The sequence below is a fragment of the Cucumis sativus genome, chromosome 6 (genome assembly GCF_000004075.3).
Source record: "Cucumis sativus cultivar 9930 chromosome 6, Cucumber_9930_V3, whole genome shotgun sequence".
NCBI classification, from domain to species: domain Eukaryota; kingdom Viridiplantae; phylum Streptophyta; class Magnoliopsida; order Cucurbitales; family Cucurbitaceae; genus Cucumis; species Cucumis sativus.
In genome coordinates, this window is record NC_026660.2 from 19,053,454 (window position 1) to 19,072,458 (window position 19,005).

The 19,005-nt window shown below is 31.8% G+C and overlaps 3 protein-coding genes across 8 annotated transcripts; 2 read left to right on the forward strand and 1 right to left on the reverse strand.

The window, feature by feature from the left end:
- Positions 1–1,741: 1,741 nt before the first annotated feature.
- On the forward strand, positions 1,742–7,102 carry LOC101219356 (metal transporter Nramp5). Its single transcript, XM_011660146.2, has 13 exons — positions 1,742–1,894; positions 1,985–2,063; positions 2,406–2,446; positions 2,811–2,889; positions 4,557–4,661; positions 4,762–4,871; positions 4,984–5,165; positions 5,248–5,317; positions 5,424–5,597; positions 5,689–5,793; positions 5,873–6,004; positions 6,405–6,500; positions 6,600–7,102. The coding sequence occupies exons 1-13, from the start codon at positions 1,757–1,759 to the stop codon at positions 6,936–6,938; spliced, it is 1,650 nt and encodes a 549-aa protein (XP_011658448.2). The 5' UTR covers positions 1,742–1,756; the 3' UTR covers positions 6,939–7,102.
- A 123-nt stretch (positions 7,103–7,225) lies between these two features.
- On the forward strand, positions 7,226–11,529 carry LOC101219118 (N-glycosylase/DNA lyase OGG1). Of its 5 annotated transcripts, XR_004217364.1 has the most exons (6): positions 7,226–8,025; positions 8,745–8,955; positions 9,231–10,206; positions 10,281–10,934; positions 11,054–11,116; positions 11,276–11,529. XR_004217364.1 is itself a non-coding variant. In XM_004149761.3 (3 exons), exons 1-3 carry the CDS (start codon positions 7,274–7,276, stop codon positions 9,480–9,482), a joined length of 1,215 nt encoding a protein of 404 aa, XP_004149809.2. In that variant the 5' UTR covers positions 7,226–7,273; the 3' UTR covers positions 9,483–10,207. The 5 variants fall into 5 exon arrangements, 1 of the variants encoding a protein (XP_004149809.2); XR_004217363.1 differs by having other exon boundaries at positions 10,281–11,116; XR_004217362.1 differs by having other exon boundaries at positions 11,054–11,529.
- LOC101218881 (beta-galactosidase 16) lies at positions 9,858–17,469 on the reverse strand. Of its 2 annotated transcripts, XM_011659127.2 has the most exons (19): positions 16,732–17,469; positions 14,638–14,733; positions 14,438–14,550; positions 14,215–14,281; positions 13,837–13,929; positions 13,585–13,728; positions 13,399–13,493; positions 13,111–13,219; positions 12,921–13,005; positions 12,706–12,824; positions 12,050–12,211; positions 11,790–11,968; positions 11,593–11,684; positions 11,398–11,507; positions 11,219–11,311; positions 10,989–11,093; positions 10,756–10,901; positions 10,293–10,644; positions 9,858–10,180 (listed from the first exon to the last, which is right to left on the reverse strand). In XM_011659127.2, exons 1-19 carry the CDS (start codon positions 16,930–16,932, stop codon positions 10,070–10,072), a joined length of 2,472 nt encoding a protein of 823 aa, XP_011657429.1. In that variant the 5' UTR covers positions 16,933–17,469; the 3' UTR covers positions 9,858–10,069. The 2 variants fall into 2 exon arrangements, with proteins under 2 accessions (XP_011657429.1, XP_031742962.1); XM_031887102.1 differs by having other exon boundaries at positions 10,756–11,093.
- Positions 17,470–19,005: the final 1,536 nt, after the last annotated feature.

Below are 19,005 nucleotides of genomic sequence, written 5' to 3' on the forward strand. Positions count from 1 at the left end.
GGGATGGGTGACTTATGGTTAAACCAAATAAAATTTACATCTTTATTAATCCAAAAAAGCAGTCAATAGTTTGGATTATTTAGTAGGTTAAATTATAGAAAAATGACTTTGGATAAAAAAATATAGCTAAAATTTAAAAAAAAAAATCAAAAATACCCTTCAACTTAAAAAAAATACTTCTACTGTTCGTTTTGAATGGAATCCAACATTTGTTTTGAAAATATCCTCAAATTATTGAACACTTTTGTAAATAACTTTGAACTTAAAAGAAAAGTTAAAAAATACTTTCAATGATCTATTACACCAAGTTTCTCCTCAAACAATTTTTTTATAAAAATTACCTACAAACATGAAATTACACAAAATATCACAAAATTTTAAAATAATTTTTTTAAAAAACATCACTAAAACAATAATTAGTTAAATAAAAATTATATTTGACTATTAACAGGCTAACGAAAATACAAAATAAATAAAATCTAATAAGGATAAAGAAAAAAATGGAAACACTAATAGATAAAATAGACTATTAATAGTTTAGTGTTAATAGCTTTTTTTTTTATTCCACTAATTATTATTTTACCATTCCTTTTTATTTTGGAAAATTTTGAAGTTTTATATTTTAACTTATTTTTTTTATCTAGGAATTTGTGAATTTTGGTAAAAATTAGATTAATAAGAAATTTTTTTAAAAAAACTATTTTTAAGCTTAAAGAGTATTTATGAAATTTTCAATAATTCAAGAATATTTTTTAAACATATTGTCAACGATCATCTAACCCTAATGTAAAGATGTTTTTTTAATTAACATTTTTTAAAATTTAAGGCATTTTTTAAAAAAAATTAGAGATTCATGGTTTGACAATTTGTTAACATATGTATCATCATTTTTTATGTATCCAACCACATATCTGGGAAAAAAACTAATTGTCATTCTAGTTATATATGTTTCCAATAAATAATTTTTGTCTTTATTTTTTAAATCTACTTTTTATTTGTTTTAATTTTGTTGAAGATTACAATTTTTTAATTTAGGGTCAGGAATATTGAATTAAAAAAATATCTTCTTTTAAGAAACTCATTTTTCTTAAAAAATAAATCATTTTGAATGGTTTTTTAAACCCTTTGTTTTTTTAAAAAATCACGGTTATAAAAAAAATGTAAATATTAAAACTAACCAAATTAAAATCAAAATCCTAATCAAAGGATCATAAAAGATAACTTTTTCTTTTTTTAAAAAAGAACATATTTAAATTAAAATTTTTAACTTCAAATTTAAAAGCAATAATAATTGCTAACTACGACATTTTTTTAACTTTGGACTACTTTCAAATAAATTAAAATATCACAATTTATTTAAGAGGTTTTTTAAAAGTAAAAGAAAATTGAAAAACTATTTATATTTCATAAAATAAAATCACAAAAAGCAGAATTATAAATGTTTTATTTTTTACTATTTTTATACATTTATAATAGATGTGAGAAAGCAAGACTCCTTTCTTAGTTTATAAATATTTTAAGAAGATTTTTCATTTAAAATAAAATTTCTTTTTACTTTTGAATTAACGAAAATATCTTTTAAATGTAGTGTAAATAAGGACAATATTTAAATCTTGTTATATGTATAGCAAATGGAAGAAGAAAAAAAATGTGGCCACGTCAGGACAGAATTGGCAAACCCATCATTATAAATACGTAAACTCCTTATTATGTTAAATCGTCAAGTCGGCATCAGAAAGAAAGGGAAAGTCAGCAGATGGAAGCACAGATGAGTACGGCGGCAACACCGTCCTTTGGTGGTGGCAGCAATCGCATAGCGGCGGTTAACATCACAACTCCAACCAACGCCCTCAAGCCACAGAATCACCAAGAAGGAAAAAACACCACCCATCAGGTCTTTTCACGATCATCTCCATATTTATTTTCAACAATTTTGTTATTTACAGTACTATTTTTATTTACATTTTGTGGTTGGATTATTCAGAAACCTGGATGGAGAAAGTTCCTATCATACGTTGGCCCTGGGTTTCTCGTCTCATTAGCGTACCTTGATCCCGGCAACCGTAAGTTTATTGGTCTTTTTATAAAGAAATTCAACAATAATATACTTAAATCCATTTCGAGTAAAATAAACTATAAATAAATAAATGTCCAAATCATAAATATTTTTTTAAAAAGAATTTGACTTCTGAGCATTTAAAGAGAATTAGACAATAAAGTATACATGCATAACTAACTAGTGGGGAAGCAAAGTTTTGTTTTTATAGATATGTATATATATATTTAATTTGAGTTGTTTGAAATATTTTATTGCAATTGTTTTAATTTAAAATAGTTTTAGAACAAAGTTGTAACCTGACAGACTCTATCGTGTCTTTTTCTTTTCTTTTCCTATTAATTTGCAGTGGAAACGGACTTGCAGGCCGGAGCTAATCACGGGTTCGAGGTATACAAAAATGTTAATTATCTGAAGAATATAACATGTTGATTATTATCCTTATACTAATGATAATAATAATAAGGTTAGATGTAAATTTAGAAGTTTATAGGAATTATATATGTAAATTCAAGAGATTTCTGTCTTATTACAGTTTAATAGTGAAAGAATTGTGACGTTTTTAAACACTCTAAAATATATATACCACTAGAAAATAAATAGTGGGCCGACCAAATAGAGTGAATTGGAGTAGGTTTGATTTTCATAAATTTTAATTTGAGATTGTAATACATAAATAAAGTGGAGTTGCTTTTATAAGAAAAGTTATTTATATTAATATTTTCATTATATAATGGTGAATTATGATGGGCAGCTTCTATGGGTGGTGCTTATCGGATTAATATTTGCACTCATAATTCAATCCCTTGCTGCAAATCTTGGCGTAAGCACCGGTAAGTAGTCTAATCTAATCATATATATAATTAGGATTAGTGTAGAATTAATTGATTTTCTTTTCTATTTTGCACCCAACCTTTTTCTTTAATAAGTTTTTATTCTAACCTTCTACCTGAAAAAACGAAATTTTGCAAGGCTACAAGAACACTTAGTTACCTAAAGAGATACTAAATTAAAAGGTTTCTTCCCTTTTCTAAAGAATTAGTTATAGTTTCTTTAAAAAATGAAGGGTGTTTGAACTATATTGACAGTATACAAACATTCTCCTTTATTGCTCCATTTAATATATTAAGATAATGATGATATTAAAAAAACACTCCAGTTGCTAATATTTATAATTTAGTTCATAAATGGAATGGACTTTGTACTAATAATTTACAGATGAATTTAATTTTTGATCATTTTATTAGTTACATGTGTGTAAAATTTATGATTAAATCTTAACCATACTAAAATTTAAATTTGTGAACTACATTATAATTTTTTTACTTATTAAATTTGAGGAAGAGTATGTTGCTACAAATAAAAAACTTGAGTTATTACGATAGCTAAATCATCATTGACTAATAAGTATTAAAAAATTACTTGTATAAAATATAATTTAAACTACGTGCTTTATACGCGTTTTTGTTTCATAGATACATAAGATGAAATAAAACTCACATACCCATAAAACATAAATGAGTTGAAAATTTATAAGCATGTATGAAATATTGTTCTCCCCTCAAACAAAAATTAATTTTTTTTATGTTTAAAATTCTGCGTTTATAATAAAAAACATTAAAATAAAAGTATTTGCATGTGTCAAAATTATAAGTAAAAATTAGAGAAAATGTCAATGCATGTCTACTTATAAAAAAAATAAAATTAACGAAATATAAAAAGAAAATATGAGAGATACCTTCAACGAAGTTCTATATGTTGACAAATTCAAGAGAATAAGAGATCAAAGTAAACAAAAATCATAAAGATAAAGAGATCAGATCGGATAAATTAATAATAATAATAAAAAAAAAGTAATGTTCTAATAAGCTAAAAAAACATAAAATAGAAAGAAGAAAGAAAATAACTTAAAAAAATTCCAAGCATAACTTCATAATCATTTAGCTATTACACTATAAATAATTTATTAAAGATCAATTTTAGAAATCAAGCATTAAAGATAAGTACTAAATTCTAAATCAATAAATTTATCAAAAATTTCAAATTACACGTACTATGAATAATTTATTTATAATTTTTAATGATAAATTTTATCCAAACTTTAAACTTCTAAAATCTTTTAATAGTTTTAATGTAAATTAGGTTATACAATCCTATAGACAAATTTTTTTTTTTGTTTAAATTGCAAATTTAAAACAAATAAAATCAAGTTAGCAATGAAATTTATTATAAATATTTTTTAAAGGGAAACATTGTATAAAATAAACATTTAAATCAAAATACTGGTTATGTGAAACTATAATTTTGTTTTAAATTATTTTTTTAACTATATAACAAATCACTAAAATGAGCAAACGAAGAAAACAAATATTTAAAATTCTTTCAGATTTGTATAGATTTAAATTAAAGGTGTTGAAAATAATAATTGGAACTGATCACGAGAACAGTTAATGATTACTTGATTAATTAACACTAATTATTATTATTTCTTAAATTGAAGGAAAACATCTTTCAGAAGTGTGCAAAGCCGAATATCCAAAATTTGTGAAGTATTGTCTTTGGTTGTTAGCTGAAGTTGCTGTAATAGCAGCCGATATTCCAGAAGGTATTATATATATTCAATTTTACTATACACTCTAAACTAATTAATTAATTTTCGTTAATTTAATTTAACTTTATATTGTGTGTGTGTTTGTTTGTTGTAGTGATAGGAACAGCCTTTGCTCTGAATATTCTATTCCATATTCCTGTTTGGGCTGGAGTTCTCCTCACTGGTTTAAGTACCCTTCTGCTTCTTGGTCTCCAAAGATATGGGGTAAATTCATTCATTTAATTATATTTGGTGGTTTAACTTTTGTTGTTGTTGTTTTTAGGAAGAAATAAATCAATCAATGAATTAATCAAATAGATATATATTGTATACGTAGGCGAGGAAGCTGGAACTGTTGATAGCAATATTAGTGTTCGTAATGGCGGCGTGTTTCTTCGGAGAAATGAGCTACGTGAAGCCTCCGGCGAGCGGTGTTTTAAAAGGAATGTTTGTTCCAAAGCTCAAGGGCGAAGGAGCCACCGCGGACGCCATTGCTCTTCTGGGAGCCCTCGTTATGCCGTACTACTACTACCTCTATCTATTCATTTTTTCTTTATTTAATTCTATGTAATTTGTGTGTGGAATTAATGGAACTGCGCAGGCACAACCTGTTTCTTCATTCCGCTCTCGTGCTCTCAAGGAAAGTCCCCAATTCCGTCCGTGGTATCAACGTATGTAATCATAAATAAACCCATTATGATCACATCACCTGTTGTTAAAATTATAAACATGGTTTGATCAAAATAAAATATATTTGGGTTTGATGCGGGCATGCAGGACGCGTGTAGGTACTTCCTAATAGAGAGCGGAATTGCATTGTTCATAGCATTTTTAATAAACGTTGCCGTTGTTTCTGTTTCCGGCACCGTTTGTACCGTCGGAAATGTCACCCAAACAACCGCCGATCAATGCTCCGACATAACTCTCAACTCCGCCTCCTTCCTCCTCCAGGTTTATTCTTATTATTATAAAGAACGTACCGTTTTAATTTGCATCATTAATATTATATATATTGAAATAAATGTTGAATATATTGATTCAGAATGTATTGGGAAAATCAAGCTCCACTATTTACGCCATAGCGTTATTTGCATCGGGACAAAGCTCCAGCATCACCGGCACTTATGCCGGTCAGTTCATCATGCAGGTATTGTATTGTATTTAATCATTAATATATTATATTTATTAACAACAACAATAATAATGAATGCAAATTTTGGTTGAAGGGATTTTTGGACTTGAAAATGAAAACATGGGCAAGAAATCTAATGACAAGGTCCATTGCAATAACGCCAAGTCTCATCGTCTCCATCATTGGCGGTCCTCAAGGAGCTGGTCGTCTCATCATTATTGCATCCGTAATTTCTCTCTTTTTCTTTTTTTTTTCTTCCTTCAAATTTTACAACTAATTAAGTTATGTTTGCTAAAAATAGTTTCCATGGATTCAGAAATTGGATTTCAATTTTAAAATTTGTATAGAATTTTTTTATATAGTATATTTATAAACTATATAACAACCAACTAAATATTGGTTTGTGTATAATTTTTTCCTAAAAGAAACTATTTGGCAGGCTAACTTTTTGTTTTTTTGAAAAAATCAACAGAAAACTTTGATGATTTATTTAATATTAAAAAGAACTAATGAAATAGAATTACATCAACTAAAAAAGGATTCAAATATCTTTCTTATTAAAAGAAGATAGGAAAATTGGATTGATGAGAATTTGATGGGTTGGGTAATGCGTAATTTGCATTCAGATGATCCTTTCCTTCGAGCTTCCGTTTGCTCTAATTCCACTACTCAAATTCAGTAGCAGCAGCACCAAGATGGGCCCTCACAAGAACTCCATATACGTAAGCCCTAATCTTCTCTCCTTTCGTCTTCCCCTATGGCCCACCACATATTTGGGCCGGCCCATTAACCCATTTATACTAATCTGGTCTCTTTTCCAGATCATTGTAATCTCATGGATATTGGGCCTGGCAATCATCGGCATCAACATCTATTATCTCAGTACCGCCTTCGTGGACTGGCTAATTCACAATAATTTACCCAAAGTTGCAAATGTTTTCATCGGGATCGCTGTGTTTCCCTTAATGGCTGCCTACATTGGTGCCGTTATTTACCTAATGTTTCGAAAAGATAGGGTTGTGACTTACATTGAACCCGAGAAGGACGATGCTGTGGCTCAAGCCCATTTGGAAAGTGGGCTTAATAATTCTTTTGGGCCTCGTGACGTCACTCCACTGCCTTTCAGAGAGGACTTGGCCCATATTCCACTACCAGAATAGAAGACTTGTTACCTAATATAGGCATGTATTCAACTCTGGGCTGATGGGCTTTAGTGCCGTCATGGCCCACTGTTTTTTTATTTGCTTGTGGCTACATCTACTTTCAAAATCTTTAGATGATGTATGATTAAAGTGACGTCAATAAATTATTAATTTTGTTACTATCTAGGGTCAAACGGTAATGCTAATAATACCTAAAAGATTCATAACTCTTTTACTAGATAACAAAATCTTAGAGCAAAATTAGAAAAATAACTCTTTTTCACATATTTGAAGAGGCAGTTTGGTCGTTGATGGTCAGTATTTGAGGGAATGCACCGCTCATAACCCTCCAAATGCCTTCATTGTCATTCAAACCCCTTCTTCTAATGACGAAGAGGCTCAAACCCACTCCTCCCTCCACTCCCTCCACCAAGCCATCGCCACCGCCTCCATCTCCTCCTACTCCTCAACTCTCCCATTCAAAACCAACCACTGTCTCCCTCCACCACTCGTCCAAAAACCCAAACAAAACCCTACCTCTCCTCAAATCCCCCCAATCCCCATCATCCTCCAACTGGGTCTCTCTAAATCTCACCAGATCAGACCTCTCTTTGCCTCTCACTTTCCCCACCGGCCAAACCTTCCGTTGGAAACAAACCAACCCCTTTGAGTTCACCGGCGTCGTTGGCTCTCATCTCATCTCTCTCAACCATCTTCCAAACGGCGACGTTTCATATTGCCTTCACTTTTCTTCTACATCCTCCTCCGCCGCCGCCAGATTGGCATTACTTGATTTTCTTAATGCCAGCATCTCCCTGAGCTCCATTTGGGAGGTATTCTCGGCGGCTGATCCGAGATTCGATGCGTTGGCTCGCCATTTTGAGGGGGCTCGAGTTCTCAGGCAAGACCCACTTGAATGTTTGATTCAGTTTTTGTGTTCTTCCAATAATAATATTGGGAGAATCACCAAAATGGTGGATTACATCTCATCACTTGGGAATTATTTGGGTAATGTTGGAGGTTTTGATTTCTATGAATTCCCTTCTTTGGAGAGGCTGTCCTTGGTCTCTGAGGCTGAGCTTAGAGAGGCAGGCTTTGGTTACAGGTTAATCTCTCTATTTCATTAGCTCTATCTGTGAGGATGGGGACGCTTCCCACATTGTAGGAAGGAAAATACCTATGAGTCTATGACTATGAGATGTTATAGGACATTAAAGTGAAACCAAAAGTACAACTTATGTTAGCTTAGGCTAAATGTAGAAAATATCATTTCATCAGGATAAATAAGAGAGCTCCATTGTGCTAACACCATCATCAATCTTAAAAATTCCTTTTTGATTTTCTGCTTTTGGTTGTTTTCTCGCATATTTTATGAACTTTTTCTCATTACTTCAGACTTCAGAGCACATTGGATTTCTGAGCCAAAGTTTCACAACCAAAAACATTAGGGATTTGTTAACCATTTGTTTTTTTAAACCTATTTCCTCTCAATTTCTTATGTTTTTCATATATTTAAGTTAAAAAGTTGAAGTTTAAGCCAAATTCGGAAAACAGAAACCAATTTTTAAAACCTTCTTTCTTTAGTTTTCAAAACATGGCTTGATTTTTGAAAATATTGGTAGGTAGTAGATAATAAATTAAGAAACCTATAGGTTTTCTTAAGTTTTAAAATTTTGGCTTCGTAACAATGCAAGGAACCTATACAGTTAGGCATAGTGTATATAAGCTTAGTTTTTTAATACATAAAACTAAAAACAAAATGATTATTGAACAGGCAGTATGCTGTATGGATGGTTTTATTGATAGCTTAATGTGAATAAGCAGGGCTAAATACATAATTGGCGCTGTGAATGCACTAAAAGCAAAACCTGTTGGAGGTGCAGAATGGCTTCTGTCCCTTCGTGATTCGGATCTTGAAGAGGTGATCGAAGCCCTTTCTACTTTACCGGGCGTGGGTCCAAAGGTAGCAGCTTGTGTTGCCCTCTTCTCTCTCGACCAGCACCACGCCATTCCTGTTGACACACATGTCTGGCAGGTAGTATCTCCTTTTTCATGTGAATTAAAATTATTTAAGTTTCATTCTTATAAACCCAAGGGGCTTTGCTTGTCTGCAATTGAGAACTTTAATCCTTCTCCTCTGTGGGGGCTGAAAAGAGGAAAGATATTGCTTACTGGGAGAAGTTTGTGTTCAAATAAATAGAAGTGAACATAGATTTGGGGTTGTAGGCTTTATCGGATTAGTTTTAGTTATGTCGATTTTGGTTTTGTTGGAAGTTGATGTAAGGCTTTTTTCTTGTTTGGGATGAAAAGATTGCTACAAGGTACCTTGTTCCTGAGCTTGCTGGTGCACGCCTAACACCAAAGCTTTGCAATCGTGTGGCTGAGGCATTTGTCAGCAAGTATGGAAAATATGCTGGATGGGCTCAAACTCTACTTTTCATCGCTGAGTTGCCTCAACAGAAGGCCCTTTTACCAGCAAATCTTGAGAATACCAAAAGGAAAAGATCTACAAAGCAGCAGAAAGATATGGCGCATGCTGGTAACATAGACCAATGTGAATAGCTATATTTAGTTGGTCCCAGGTTTTCGAGGTTGAGGTAAATCCTGATTTCTCTTGTAGAGCAAGATTCAAAGGTTTGTTCAAAGATCAAAGATGAAGATGCGAGAGGTTTGTTCAAAGTACAAATTACTGGTAAATGTGGGATACCGAATGATGATTGATGTGATTAATGCTAAGCTTTGCTTGCTTCTGAACGAGTAAAGTTTTCGATAGGAATATAGTACTTAAATATTTTGGTTTGCTTTGGCTTGATGGTGTTTCCTCCTTAAGGAAGAACGCAGAATTTATTCACCACTTTTGGGGAAGTCTCACATTCCATTCCTTTGCAGCATTTCAATTGTAATATGTTAGGAAAGTTCAGTTGCGAAAAAAATTGATTTTCTGTAACAAGAGAACTGTGGTTGCATTTTATTGTAGAGACTTGACATGAATCAATTAATAATTGAAGTATTGTGTAAATGTTTCTAGGACATCAAAAAGAATGAAATAAGCTGTGGTAAGGGAGAAGATTATTGCTAAAGCTATTTATATATTGAAAGCTACTGTGAATTATCATGCCATCTACTTCATGCTAGGCGTATTTGATCATTTATGTGCATTGTGCATCGACCAACAATGTTTTCGTGACATGTGGACATGGATCGCCTCGAAAGTTCAGATTTGAGATTGGAATCGAGCATTTGGCCCTCCCTAGACATGCCTGAAACATCACAATGCAATTTTCATGTGAGCTATTGTCTTGATTGCCTTTAATTTAATGCAAGATACCACTTTCTTTATAGAATGCTAATGTGTTTCAGGAAAAAACTCACATGTTCTACAATGGCTCTGGAGTTTGGCGAGTGACACAGTCCAATAGCATAGCTTTGACAATCACCAGATGGGGTACCAAAGCTTGCAAATAAGATGTTGGAGATTTTCTTTTTACTAGGGCAGCTTAATTGGACCTTAGGCCTTCTGGTTCTGTTCTTCACTCTTCTTACCTTTTGTTTCTTTGCACCCATCCACGAAGCTACTAAAGGATAATGTGATTCAGACACTTGCCCACATGTTTTGGTAATCAAAACGGAATCCAAAGATATCTCAACTGGGTTTCCTGTTTCTTCTTCAAGAATAACTAACTGGTTGTCAGTTGGCTTAAGGAAGGAACGTGGTACATTATACCTGGATTGAAGGAGAGACAGAATTGTATAAAGATGCAGGAAACTAGTGGAAGGAAATATGAGACATAAAGTATGATATAACACTAAATATCAAGGTGAGTAAACCATTTACCATTTCTGTGAAGGCTCTCCTTTTGGGGTGAGGAACGAGACCCAGTACCGACCAATGCCCCGGCCATTAACCCAAACTGCACCCTTCCCCATGGAACCAAGGTTCAGTGCAATTGGATCATCACCAGGAGGTGCATCAAACTGAGTCTGCCCGATTAGCAATGAATGACAATGACAAAGGTCAGTTAATGAACATTTGAATTCAAGATAGTTGCTATTGATTATTGGTAGTACCTTGTACCATGTGAGCGGCTGAGAAGAGTTTCCTAACCTGCTCCACTGAACATTGCTTGACCCAGTGTCTAAAAATATTTGGGATTGCTCTCCTGATAGGCCAACCTTTGCAAAAATATTAACAAGAGGTTAGTTTTAAGTATGTGCTTGCGGATGTGTACTCTTTTGTGCATATTACATCAGATTCAAGTGTATATGAACTCATATTAGGAGTTTAAAAGTTAATGAACCTTGTATCCCCAATGTTGTTCTGAGAAATCCTCGCCTTGAATTCCCACTCTTCGCAGTCCAGCAACTCTGGTCTCAAGAAATGCTCCAGAATCCTTTTCGCATTAAAACTATCAGAATTCACTAAGCGTACAGCGTTAAGACATATCAACTATGGAAGGGAAGATTAAAAGATTCGTACCGGTAACCCAACCATTACACTGAGCAATGAGATATTGTTGATGCCATTTCTCAATGTAATATTTTTCGCCAAAGAGAAACCTTTTTCTTTGTAAATTCCATGGGCGGAGCCTATAAAACATCAACTTTTAAATGCTCGGTATTGTGGTTTCTTCGAGTTTCAACTTTCAACCATAAAAAGGAAGATAAGACTAGCCTGCATAATCTCCATTGACAAATGCATGTAAGGCATGAGCTCGAGAATCCACTTCAAGTGTTTGTTGAGAGTCAGGTGAATCTTGTTGAACCCTACATTCCAATCAAGCCACATAACTGAACTAGTTCATTGACTTCCAACCATTCTTTATCGAATTCAAGAATAATCAGCTGGTTGATTTCTCACTTATAACTTACCTAAAAGTGTACCAAAGATAATCTGATCTGTCTTTTGTAGTACCCATATGCTCTAATAATTCGTTTGCTCTTAATTCAGTATCATCAATGTTAGGTATCGGTTCCTTGAATTCTTCCCATTCTAACAAATCGAACTTTTGTACTGCCATCATTGATCTTGTATTATGTTGTACACTTACCTGATCATTTCAACGGTTGAAATTGATGAGGAGAAATAAAGTCGTTGCTAAAAACTTTCTACTAGTTAGTATAAATCTTACCCTTCTAGTATTGAAGGCCACATTTTTACAATCTGGTAAGATGCTGATAGATCCGAGAGGTAGCTCATAAGTAACATTTTGAAAGAGGACATTCGAGTCTATGGCTCCCCTATTCACCAAAAAGGCAGCACATTCATTGGACTCCGTTTTGAAGACAATGGCCTGCCAAAAAAAATAAAAACGATGACTAAAGCCATTTAACAATCATTTGACCTTTTAGTTTTTTTTTTTTTTAAACAATAAACTAATAAACTTTATTTTCACCCGGTTTCTTGAACTGTTGCTAAAATAAAAGCAAAATTTTCAAAACTAAAAATCAGTAGTTTTTAAAACTTGTTTTTACTTTTGGAATTTTTCTAGTAACTCAAATCTTCACCAAGTAGATAGATGAAAACATCACGAGAAATGATTCAGTAGAGATGAAAACACCATGAGAAATAGTGAGAATCATACATAATTTTTAAAAGTCAAACCAGTTATTATTCAAAATCATGAGTGATCTACAATTTTCGAGAATAGCAACAGCAATAAGTAAATAATTATCATTCTCATCCTTTGGTCCTGTATTTAGTATACAACATTCCATTTTCAACGTTGACGGGAGGAACAGTATTTTATTTTGCATGGAATGGAGTTAGAAACATGTTAAAGCTTACTTCTACTGATTGTCCCAATGAGAAATTAGATTTTGTTCCAGTGAGCAAAGGGGTGGAGCATAGCTTAACTGCAGCATGTAACTCTTTAAGATGACCCCATTTTGGTTCCCTAGTTAAACCTGCAGTCAAAATGTGGTAAACAGTTTTTAGTTGATGCAAAGTTCGAACAATTGAGCTAATTTTATTAAGATGGGTAGTTTTAGAAATTGTCATACCATATTCGTCCAGGGGGCTTTGGTCATAATAACCTGTGATCATAAATGCAGAGGCTGATCTTCCAAAGTTTGTTCCTCCATGATACTAATGTAAAAAATGGACAGCGGTTTTGGTTCAAGTTAAACATGTACATCTTAGTTAGGTTGATAGAAACAAACAAAAAATTGAGAGAGAGATTTGTATCACTACCATATAATAATTGACATAAGTCCCATTCTTTGCAGCAATGAAAAGAGCAACATGAAATGCGATCTCCTCTGCTGATCTTATGTACGGTTCTTCACCATATGTTTGATAACTGTAATCCCACGCCCCCAAATAAACATAAAGGTTATTGATCTTTAAACAACAAATTTTAATCTGATATTCAAGTAATTAACAATCTCTATTAACGTTCAAATAAGAAGCATATTCTTCCTCTATTTTCGTGAAAATGATACGCAAGATATCTGGATACAATCCAACCGCAAAACATACAAACTAGTCCAATTCTCAGTCCAAATAGATGGCTTATTGGGTGAATTTGGTCCTGTGAATGTTTCTCCGCATCTCATCCCATTACACGTATTAATCTGCCATGATAAATATAAAAATGAACACGTTAGAGATAGAGAGGAAAAGTAATTAATGTATACTTACTTAGTACTTTTGACAGAAAAATACCACAGGGTCAGGTGCATCGTTTTGCTTGCACATGCTCCATGGCACACCAGTCTGAAGGCTAACAGCCATTTTTGCTGCCCATTGAACATAAGGCGGTCCCTTCTCACCAAAGGCTGCCTCCACCAATGTGTATTCATTCTCAATCTGCAATTCCATCCATGATTTCTCATAATAAGGAGCACAATGAACACAAAATTGAAACATAAATTAAAAAGAAATTCAATGGAGTAGTTATTTGCCATTGGCTCAAACCTGTGAAAGTATAATTGGTCCTCCTTGTGAAGCATATAAGCCTTCCGACTTCATCATGTTCACGATCTTCGTTGTGAAGTTTTGCATGTGAAGCTGCCATTAAAGGTGCAGAGTGACCATGAAAATGTAACGACTCGCTTGGTTATCCCAACTTAAATGGACTACGGTAAATATAAATTTAAATATCATTTTATTATTTTAGCTACAGAAAGATGCATGAGTGTGACCCTGCATCCAAATATTGCTCAATTAACTATATCAATACTACAAACAGAGCCATTAAAAGCTTAGCTTAATCAATGCATGCTAGGACCAAGAAATTCATGGTTTAGATCACCCAATTTGTAAAAGAAAAAAGGGGGAAAAACAGAGGTATACCTTAAATGGTTCGTTGTCAGATCGATAAACAATTCCAAGAACATCATGTAACCAAAATGGTAGACCTCTGTTATTAGAAAGTTAAGACAAGGACCAAGAAATGGACGTTATTTATTAGGTAATAGTTGAGACATAAAGTTTAACTTTTCTTTATTCAACGAAAGAAAATACGAACGCAGAACGTAATGAAAACAAAGGGAAATATAAATCTATCAGTCTTTACCCATAACTCCATTCAGCCTCAATGAAGGGTCCAATCCTAAGGCAAGCATATAGTCCTTGAGCTTGTATTTCTTTCACAAATCTTACTATATCACGTCTTCCACTAAATTCATACTGGAAAAGAGTAAGGAATACAATTCATTGCCATGTCACCTAAAGTTGTAGAGCTACATAGGGAGTAGAGAAACATCATTGAGTTACCGTTCCTTGTTGGGGTTCGTGAAGGTTCCAGAACACGTAGGTTTGTATAACGTCTATTCCACCTTCCTTTGCTTTGGCTATCAAAGAAGGCCACATCTACATAACAAATTAACAAAAAAGGACAAAAGGAATCGTCTTAATTCAAACTTGTTCAAACAACTGAAGCACAGGTGAAAAATGCTGTGGCCAATTGAATTATGCATGCGATGAGCTGTTCTTGAGATCCAGCCTTTTTCTCTGACAGTTACTTCCACGCTTGATTTTGAATTTCATGGAGAGACTTTTCATTCGTCCACTGTGCGGTGACGTGTATCACATGATGTTTAATATATATATGTATGTATGTATTTTGTTCGCTTTCCAAGGCTGCATTTAGTATCTGTTCTTTAAAATCATGTTTTTTTCGAAGAAAAACTTGTTTGATAAATGAGTTCATTTTTAGACTTATGATTAAAATCTATGCTTTTTTATTCAATTTTTTTTCTTGTTTTCTAAACATTTGACTTAGTTTTTAAAGATTTTTGGGAGTAACAAAACAAAGAAACACTAACAGACTTATTTAACAGGATGTTTGCAAGATTAATTTTTTAAATTAATTTTAAAATGGAGTAATGTATAGTTTTGCAAAATTTTATTTTTATTTTTCTTTAAAATTTGTAAGAAAACTCTTATTTCTTCTTTTATGTATAGAGGTGAAAATGACGTCAAATAAAAAATAGTGATGCAAAAAATTAAAATAGCAAACATAACATATGAAATCATTATACTCAACTTCAGCACTAAAAATGAAGTCATTATACCAATATAAACATAGTTGAATAGTAAAAAAAAGGAAAAACTTATTGTGAATATCCAAGTCAAAAACTTCATTCTCTAATAGCACATTTTTCAAATAAGTAAACAAAATAAATAAGAGAGAGAAAAAAAAGAAATAGAGGTAATTGCCAAACCACTCGTTTTCAAACTCAATCTTAGACTATCCCATCAGCAGTTGAAGTGACTAAGAACACAACCACATCTACATACAAATACTAAAATTAATGTGGTACTAAAAATTTTGTTTAATGTCAATTAATTTTTTTTATTGCAAGATATAAATTTAACACAATAATTTTAATTGGTAGATGAAAACATAAAATGATGAAAACACAAAATTTCAAACACCGAAAAATATAAAATTTCAAACACCGAACAAAAGTAATGTTTAAAATTATAGTAACATTAAAAAATGTAATCAAAATATTATTTAAAAACATTGTTTATATTTTCATAATTTTAGCCTTTTCAAATATAGTAAAATATAAAATATAAAAAAAAATCAAATCATAAAAATTTAATATGAAATTTATTATATTTTGTAAATAATTTTCAACCTATTTACTATTTTCCATAACTTTCCTATAACTTCTTATATATTAAAAAATAATAATAAACAGTTCATCAGGCACACATATGCAATGAAGCCTTTGGTTTAAGAAATAATTGGAAAACTTAGGGAGTGAATATCTAGTTCTTATTATATTTATAAATTATAACAAAACTAAATGTTTTCAAGGAAGGGAAAATTAAAGATCAGAATTGCTGCTTTTGATTGCACCTAATTCCAAGAAATTCGTTTTGAATTGAATTACACTTAAAACAAATATAGAAATGCCAAAATATTATATTTATAATGAAGTGAATTCTACTCCAGAATTTTGAATAATGCCGTAAACAGCAATTTACTACCTCCGTTGGCGGGAAACTTTAACAATCAAAACACAATTTCTGAAAAAAGAAAAGAAAAGAGAGAGACACAGAAATTCCATTTTTCAAAAAAGTAGATTTACAAAAATGCACAGACATGAACGATGAACCAATACGGTTATCAATAACAAAACGCATTTCATTTCCCTTTTTAAACTAACCTAAAACCTCTAACCAATGTGAAATGGATGATCCATAGAAAATTTACTTTCCCACCAAAAAATTTCACAGTGAAAATTCAACCGCCATGAATTGCTAAACTCAAATTATAGAATCAGAAAGCATCGAAACCATCGCAGAAGATCAAAGACGATGAAGAAAAAGTAAGAAATAGTTAATCAAGCTTACATCAGGAGTGCTCCGTGGATAGTGAATGGAACCAGAGAAGAGCAGTTTGTGTTCGCCATTGACGATCAAGGATCTTCCATCGTAAGTTGCGCCGATGCCGTCGTTGCCGCCGAGGACGCAGTGGAATAACGGTGCCGTCAATAACAAATAAGCAGAGTAAATGCATATGATGATCATGATGCCAGACTCTGATTTCGCCATTGATTCTCAAACCTTTCTGTGCCCAATTCTTTTCAACTGCGGAATTTATACAAAAAAAAAAAAAGAAAACTAGAAACCAACTTCTCTGTTACTGCTCATTTTGCTTAGAAGAAATGTACAAAAAAAACGTCTGGATCTGTAAAAAGAGGAAATTCATATATATGAAATATTTGTGCGTAAGAAACGAGGCGTCTCTCTTGATTTTATACAGCCGCTTTGTTCATAATTGGCTGTCAATTACTTGAAAAGAAATCAAAAAGGGAAATGAATAATTAAATGAAGAGGGAGAAGTGTGAAGATGGGGGATTAGAGTAGAACTGGGATCAATTTCCGAATTTCAATGGTAAGTGGGTAACGAACTAGTAAATACAATTTGTCCGGTACTTATAAAGGATTATAGATAAATAAGGAGGGAGGGGGGGAAATGAAAATAAAGATAGTTAGTGGGTATGTTTAAGTAAATTAAGTCAAGAAAACCTGACCCGGACCCATTGGTAGCGGAAGAAACTCGTCTGTTGAGTCACGTGAGAGACAAAATATTCAAGATATACCACCACCCACGCTTCCAAAGCTCTCACGCGTGTGACACATTTTTAAACGCCGTATGAGACTATTTTTCTTATTAAATAATTGATTGAATAATTGACCTTAAACACAAAATGTAATTAAATTGTGGTTATTACTTATCTTTTCGGCTATAACTCAATCATTAAAATATCCTTTTATTATACCATTTAGACTTGTCCTCATACTTTAATGCCATTTTTCGCTCAATTATATAGATTATACATAATTTTGGTAGTTTAAATTGTTTTTTAAATATAACCAAATATCAAAATATTATTTATTACTTTTTTTATATTTTATAATATTATGATTATTTATAAAAATATTTATCAATTTCTTTATTTGCTTTTTCACAATTTCTTTCTTCTTCTTCATTCCTCATCTTTTTTTCTTCTTCTTCTTGGTATAAGATCTAAATGATGTTGGTACATGATCTAAATGATCGTGTATCAATATCTAAACGATTAGTTGTCTATCCTAAATAAACAATGATCTATGCTAATAAATCGTTTTGATTTAGTACAAGACTGTTTAGATTAGAAATAAGATCGTTTATACTTACTACGAGTTCGTTTAGACTTGCTACAAAATTGTTTAGATTAGATAGAATGATACAAGATTGTTTAGATTTGGTATAAGAGTACAATATCGTTTAGACTTGCTAACATATTGTTGCTGAGAGATCGTTTAGACTAGGTATAAGATTATTTTTTTACGCGTGTGTGACTTATTAATTGTAGGTGTATTTTTGTTATTTCACGTCATAGGTTTGTAGGCTTGTTAGCTTTTTTCTTTTCTAAAAAATATTTTTGTGCTTTGTTCAATATTTAAAAAAAAAAAGATTTAAAAATTATCCTTACTCTTAGATTTAGATGGAAATAGTTAGTGTTTAGTTTTAAAAGTGCTATCAAACTTACAAAAGGTTTCAAAACTACTCTTATTATTTTGGTATATGAACACAAACGGTTAATTAAAGTATGATTTGGACAAATAACAAAAAGTGGGATCCTTTTGAATTATAGCAAAATGCATGGGATCCACTTGTATACATATTTGCTTAACCTAAAATGTCCTTCACAATACCTTTAATTACACTATAATTAATACAACAGTTTCATTATTATACTATAATTAATTGGTCGAATACACCACTTTGGTTGTTTCCGTTTGAGTGTGAATGAATTTTCTATTTCCATGCTGATATTTTGACATCAATTTTGATTTTTGGTTTGAAAATTCCAAAATTAGTATCTAATTTTCTACACTATTTGAGTTTTGATTTAAATTTTTAAATTTCATATTAGACTAATTTTCATAAATCTTTTTATTTTTTTTATTACTAAACAAAATTCATACAATTTTAAGATTGTTTTTATCAATATAATTTTATTTTTTAAACAATTTATAATTTCTTTTATCATTATCGTTAACAAAATTTGGACATGGAGAATGATATATATATCTCGTTTATAACCAAATTTTATTATTTTTAAATATGACTTTATA